General features: G+C 44.7%; 1 protein-coding gene across 2 annotated transcripts in view; it reads right to left on the reverse strand.

Annotated features, from left to right (window-relative positions):
- The window catches only part of LOC103359445 (chloride channel protein 2-like), a 203,008-nt gene that overhangs the window by 83,645 nt on the left and 112,101 nt on the right, over positions 1–7,262 (reverse strand). For both annotated transcript variants that reach the window (XM_008284783.1, XM_008284782.1), the window contains 3 exons: positions 4,483–4,561; positions 3,943–4,068; positions 1,563–1,647 (listed from right to left, as the gene is read on the reverse strand). In XM_008284783.1, the coding sequence (XP_008283005.1) occupies positions 1,563–1,647; positions 3,943–4,068; positions 4,483–4,561 (290 nt within the window). The remainder of the gene's footprint in view (positions 1–1,562; positions 1,648–3,942; positions 4,069–4,482; positions 4,562–7,262) is intronic.

Genomic DNA, 7,262 nt, shown 5'->3' on the forward strand with positions numbered 1-7,262 from the left:
ATAATTCAGACTCTTTTGACGTGTCAGTGACATTGCTGAGGGGTGTGTGCTCACTTCTGCTGCATACTGTACAGATTTAAGACCCCATTTTAAAAACAGATCTTCAGCAGCAACAGGAGAACTGAGCATGACAGACTGATTTTAGTCTTTCCAAGGGATTTGTTGACAGTAACCAAAACACACAATTTCCCAGCCTTATCTTTAAAGGCACCACGCCAGTGTGTTGATGAGCAGCCATCTGTTTTGTTTGCATCTCCTCCTCTGCTCGCACAAGGACACACAAACCAAGAAGAAAGGGGATCCTGTGCATTCAACATGTTTGTGTAGCCTCAAGGACACGCATGGTGCATGGCGCTGAGGAACGGTGAAGGTAAACAGCTTTGTTGTTGAACAGAAAACTCTCCACGTTGCACTCTTCAGCACTTTTACACTCTGAAAATTTAATCTTTATACGAAATACAACGCAGTTCAATGAGGCTGTTGTGGGAACGGACAACTGGAGCATCGGGGGAAGGACGTGAGTGGATGACCCGGCTGTAGAGAAGGTGAAGAACGGACACGTTACCCCTCACATGCAGGTAATCGCTGTTTGTGTCCCAGTGATGCTCTCTGTTCTAAAGCCTGAAGGTGTGAACAGGAAGTGGACCAGTGTGTGACTCTTTAAAGACGTGCCCTTGGCAGCATGTAGCACAGAACAAACTCTCTCTGGCCCAGTTGACTGAGACACTGACCGACTTTCCCTGCTTGACAGCTATTGGCAGGCGGAGATGGAAACTACCAGCACGCTGTTGCCTTCCAACACGTGCACACGCAGACCGGCCGGTGCACACGGACACACCAGCACGGTGTGAAACTGGGGCTAACGCTCTGCTGCCTTCTCTGGAGGCGCTGTTAGGTGGACGGTATGTCACTGATGCAGCGGTGAGCATTAACACCTCTGGACAGAAACACAGACAAATAAAACAGATCCTCTCCTGGGCAGCTGATGTACAGGCTACACACATCTAAAGGAGAAGGAGTGTGTGGGCGGGATGGGCAGCGCTCCCATCGCTCTGCCGGTTTCCTTCTAGGAGCCCGTGGTCTCATTCACAGCCATGGAGGAGCCCCGGGGCGGAGGCAGGATAAAATAAGACATCCCTCAGTGCGCCAGGCTGATTTATCCATGTAAGGTGACTCACTCAGACCGCCCTGCAGCCACACCTTCACCAGCTACAGGACTGGAGCTCCTCAGTAACGTCTGAAACTCAGCCGCAGAAACAATAACTCAGAGTCCAATTCAGCCCAGGTTCTGGACTCCAATACTTCTTTGTCTACTTTTCACCACTTTCTAAAATGAAGACTTAAAAATAACGATTGCATCTCAGCCTTTAAATCTTCACGTCACTCCTTCCTGAGTGTCTGTTCTTTAGTTTTTACAGCAGCGGTTAAATGTTGAAGTGCTCTTTTGCTTTTCAGATGCAGTGTGGGAGGTCACGCTGAGCCATCTCTCCACCAGTTTTCTCATCAGATTTCACCATTTCAGTGTGTGTGCACGTAAAGACGGGACACCAGTAAGAACGTACCCAATGACAGCGAAGGCAGGAAGCTCCTGGAGGTCAAAGGGAAAGTCTAGCCGGAAACGGGTTTTAAAAAGTGCTGTGATGGTCTCTGGAGAAACAAAAAAAAGCACATGAACAGTTAGAAAAGCTGCATTAATGTTAGTCAGACAAACATCAAAACCAATATGATCAGAGCTTCGTACCAGAGCTCACACCCCGTCGCTGGTGGACGGTAACGAGCGAGAAGTGAACCAACATACCAACTCAATGTGAAGGTTCGGACCAGAACTAACTGACGGCTGCAAACAGCTGGTTGGAGAAAACTCCATCATAAAACCTTTCACTGTTTCTCTCTAACGAGGCACCGGGAATCCTGAGGAAGCCGTCTGATTGGCTGTGAGCATGAATAAAACTCTTGTTAGTTTCCTGCTACAGTCGGAACAAATTCCCAATCCGAGCACCGGCAGCGCAACACCTCCTCCGTTATTGGTGCTCTGCTGGTTTCATGCATCACGTCGGCTCACACGTCTTCCACCTTCGCTGAGCAGCAGAACATTCGGACTTGTTATATGAAGGAAAGCACACGTGTTACCGGGACACTGGGACAGACTGGTCTCATCGTTAGTGTCGGTGGTGAGGCGTGCTCTGCTCGCTGTGGGAGGTCTGCAGCGCGCCTCGCTTGTTATTTAAGATTAGATCTGTCGACTCAGTCATTCATGAGCTACACCAGAGTTTGTAACTTTAACAAGGTAAGTCTGAACTTCTTCACTACATGCTAACCGTCTATGATCCAGGCTTTAACAATCAACACTGCTGCACTGACTCTTCAGTAAAGGTTTAAGGTCTTATGGTCCCTGTTCCTCTTGTTTTGTTGATGGTGCACAGATTTCTCTACAAAACACACAAACTCCTGATGATCAAAAGCCTTCCTGTGCTATGTTTAGAGGTGCAACAGTCCATGTGTTCATCCTAAACTATTTGGTTTCAGATGCTTGGATCAGTACATCCAACCAGTGACCGTCACAACTTGCAGTGAAAACGTAGAGCGCCAGCTTCACTTGGAGAGCGACGTTTGGTGTCTATCAGATATAGCATGCTAGCAGGGTCGCTTCATTTATCTTGTACAATGTGTTAAAGGTGAAGTCTGTAAAATTATTGATATTGAGCAAGTTAGCATGTTTATATCAGGGCTGGAACTTTAACATGTTAATTACAATTAATTTTAAAAAATAACACGTTTAAAAAGAAATAACACATTTAGTTGCACCTTTCTCAGCTCCCTGATGTCTGACACACCGCTAACACTGATGCGCATACTCCAGCTGGTAGGTAGTGGTTCTGCACCTAGAGTTGGTTTTTCAGCCACGATGAAGATGCACTGAGAGACGTCAGCGCACAAGAAAGTTTAGTGAACAGCGACGGAAGACGAGACCGCATCGCTCGACTTGTTTTTCTCATCCAGCCTGATGCCAATTGGCCAAAACTTGAATAAACTTTAAGTCAAGTCTAGCTTCTTAGCAGACAGATGAAAAATGTTTGTAGTTTAAGTTCATGTACGTCTACTCATTGATTCAGCCGTCAACCAAAATCTATTTGAATTGAAAAACTTTTCTAATTGTGTCAAATATTGCTATTTTAGAACAATTTGATTAATCACGATTAATTATAAAACCTCTAATTAATCAGATTTTTTTTTTTTTTTTAATCTCATCCCACCACAAATTTGAACAGCAGATTTACTGGCCCTCCTGCTCTCCTGTAGCGTACACCAGCATGAACATGTACAGGACATGCTGAAGTGGATCAGTCTGAGGCACTTCTGTTCACATTTACTGTCAGGACCGTTCACCAGCGCTGGACTGTTTTCATCGCCCACACGCCCCACTGGCTGTTTAAAACCTCTGCTACAGTAAGAACCACGGCCGATCAGAGAGTCCTAACAGCTCACATTGTTCAAATAAATACCAAGTACACTGGACTCGCTGCTGCTTGTGCTGATCAGGTTTTCTTTTTGTTGAAATATTGCTGAAGAAAGAGTATGAATGAGTTCAACTTATAACATTTCCTTTTCCATTTTTTGATTGTATTTAACTGAAAGCATTATATGAAAAGTCAGGATGCGTCTCTCGTTATGTTCGGAAACAGTTTGGTGCTTAAATTTTCTTCTTTAAATGACCTTTATTGAAATGAACGTCCTAGATGCTCATCCAACACGTCACTGGGATCACTGTGCAGTTTAGTGTAGATCAGCAGAACAGTTCTGCCAACAACACTTGTGCATCTCCAGTTTAGGTTGAAGCTGGCAGGTGTTAACTCCTCATGGGTGAACTGCACATTTCATCACATTGTGTAGATGTTCCTAATGAAGCGCTCGGTGCCCGTATGCAGCGTGTTCAAGCCTCACCTTCGTCTCTGTTCCAGACAGCCAGCACTCTGAAGATGAAGGCACTGAAGGTGGCTGCGAAGAAACCTCTCCAATAGTTCCTCACCGCAAAGAAGGTGGACGTTACTTCAATGCTGAACAACACACCTGGAACACACACGGCAGCCCCATGTGAACACACAAACGTTTTACAGAGTCCTGTGGACTACGTCAGGGTTCAGGTGGGGGTCAGCGGCTGGGAGTGCTTCGGTTTCTTTTTTAGTTCAGCATTAGATGAAGACGGACTGAGCCGTGACAGAACCGTAGAGAACAACCACCAGCCAAACAAACTGCTGGATCTAAATATAACAGCAGATGATACGAGGTGTACAGGAAGAGATATTAGCTTCACTAACACATCCCATGTGAAGCATCACTGAAATTGCGCCATCAGTTTCAGTGACAAAACCCCCGTTATGTGTTGTGCTGTAAGGAGTGGAGCTCACAGCGCCTTTACACCTCCGCTTTATTACACCATGTGACAGACTGATGCTACGATGTTGTTCTTTTCTGGCGACTCACCTCCGATGGGGGCAGCGAAGCAGCAGCCCACTCCCACGGCACAGGCAGCCGCCAGCATCTCGATGTTCCTCGACTCATTCTGAAACACAAACACACACACAGAGCAGCGGTTACACCTCCATCAGTCTGTAGCATCTAAACACCTCAGAATGAATGAAGCGGTGGGATGAAAACACGTTAAACACTCCACCTATTTGGCATTTAGAAGTAATACACAGATACTTAATAGAAGGATTTATGATCTACTGAACTGTAGCTGGAAGCAGATAGAACTTATTGCAAGTCAACAACTTTAAAACCACATCTTATGTGACAACGGCTGCTTGTGTGTGTTGGTCCGAGAGGTTCTAGTTGTTTCACAAACAAATTAATAAGCATTTAAATCTGCTTACAACCACCTCTCAGTCTATTAAAAACCAGCATTTAAATGTGGATTACAGCTGCCAAACAGGAGGCTGTAAAGTGTCACCCATAAAAAATAAACAATAACCTGATGAACACACAAAAACAACACAAGAACCTTCATGTTTTCCATCTACACAAGACTCAGCCGATGGATCTCTGGTCAGATGATGTGAAACACAATGAGCCAGACGGGAGAGAAACAAATGATGACGCTGAGCTACATGACTGCAGGGCGGCGGATCAAGGTGCATCATGGGAAACGGATCTGTCTGATATTACTCACCTTCATTCCTATGAGGCCGATGTCCTTCAAGCAGCACAGTGGTGGTAAAGAACAGTTAGTGTGTGTTTCCCTCCCTGTGGTTTATCTACATGCTGCTCATTCAGAGCTCACGATGCAAAACATGCTCGTCTTCAATGGTTTGTTTTGTTTAAATAGTTTCTCCACAACTCAAATCTTCCTCCAAGATGTTTGTTGGATAAAATCTTTAGTGAGCTGGAACACGTCCGTCTTTCAGCCATGTTTCTATGAATTAAAGTTGTTTTTGGTTTTTGTTTTTGTTTTTAATCAAGTTCAGGAGTTGGAGAAATGAAGCAACGTGCAACAAGCAAAGCATCTGAATACTTTTGCATAAAAGAGATTTTGATTCTTGAAAAAACTACAAAAACGTATTTAGAAAAAAAAACTGTGGACTGTTGGGTGTAAACTGACGGGAAAAATTCACGTTATAACGGCTTAAAATTAAAAAGGTATAAGATTTTCTGAAGCGACTGTACCGTAATGTCTGGACTAGAAGCTGCTACTTTATTCACACGCTTTGAACGCTGCAGCTTAAACAACGATGCGGCTAATTTAAGGATTTTTACGATTTTGCATCGAGACCAAAGTGACGCTGAGAGCGACGACGACAGAGAGACTGAGGAAGTGATGAAGTGATTCTGAGGCTGTTCAGCTCCTGAAGACACTGAAGAAGACGACTTTAGTGGTTTTAGTGCAGGAGGAAGATGAAGATAGCCATCAGTGACTTTTCCTGGTAGCTGCTGGAGTTTTATTTCCTTAACCAGCCGTGTTACAGGAACTGTTCAGAAAAAAGCCTCTACGGTACGTATCTGTGGATGTTACCGCTACGCATTTAATTAAAGGTTAAAACATCTTTCTGTGGGAATATCTCATGTTCCAACGTGGACACCTGCAGCCTGGATATGAACACACCTGGTTTATTTTTAAAGTCAGTGGGTGGGGCTTATATTCAGGTGCCTCTATAGTCTGGATATTACGGTACTTTGAACCCAAATGCAGATTTCACTCAGTGAGCATCAAACAGGCTTCGATGAGAAAAGCTCATTAAGGACAGCACATCTATACCAGCTTGGTTTTTGCTTGTTCTTCTTTTTTTCTTTATTGAACATCTTATTGAATATCATCTGATTCTGCCCGACAGACTATTTTGAAGGGGAACAACCAGGAAACACGTTCTTTAAAGGGGTACCGTGTAAATCAGTCTCACAGGATTTCAGCAGTGGAGAAGGAGGAGCGATGACTGGGGAGCATGCTGGGAGTTGAATTACCTTAATCCCTACAAGGCCGGGCTCCTTTCAGTAGCATGGGAGTAAGACACAAAGTTAAGCTCACCAGGAACAAACGATGGAGAACAACTGTTTTCTTGCTGCTGTGTGGTTCTAAGACTCAGCAGCTTCACTAACAAAGTTGTTTAAGCATCAAAATTTGCACTCAATCAGCTGACATTCAGAGATCTGACAAGGAAAAAACAAAACATGATTTGCAATTATATCTGCTCGAAGGTCAGGCCTCTTCAAACGGTGGCATTCTCCATGTGCATGTGGGATACTACTCATCCCTGTTGGTGGAAAAAGGACAGCACTCGCAAACAAAGAGCTGCTCTCTACAGCCCACAGGCTGCATTAGCATACTGTACTCCAAACTCCAGAGAGGACCGGATACTGCTGCAGAGGGACACTTCACACACTCACGCACACACTCGCCATTAATATGCCATAAAATGCAGCAAAACACTGAGAAGGGAGGGCAGAGCGGCAGAGAGCAGCAGCAGGTTACACAGAGACAGTAACGAGGATGATGATGAGGATGATGATTACAGAAAAGACCGATAGATGGACGGAAAATGTAAAGAGAGAGGGATGAAGGACAGAACATGTTGAACATATCCTGCATAAAAGAGATTAAAGTTGGTCTGTGGATGTACAGAAGCCTCTAGTTTAGAATTATATCCTGATTTCTGAAACCGGACAGTGAGTGGTGGATCTGACCTGTCAATCACAAGGTAGCCCCGCCCTCAAACACACCCGACTTTATCAGCGTTTTGAGGTGACGAAGACGCAGGTTAACTGTCCAG

The sequence above is a fragment of the Stegastes partitus genome, unplaced genomic scaffold (assembly GCF_000690725.1).
Source record: "Stegastes partitus isolate 25-593 unplaced genomic scaffold, Stegastes_partitus-1.0.2 Scaffold373, whole genome shotgun sequence".
Lineage (NCBI taxonomy): Eukaryota > Metazoa > Chordata > Actinopteri > Pomacentridae > Stegastes > Stegastes partitus.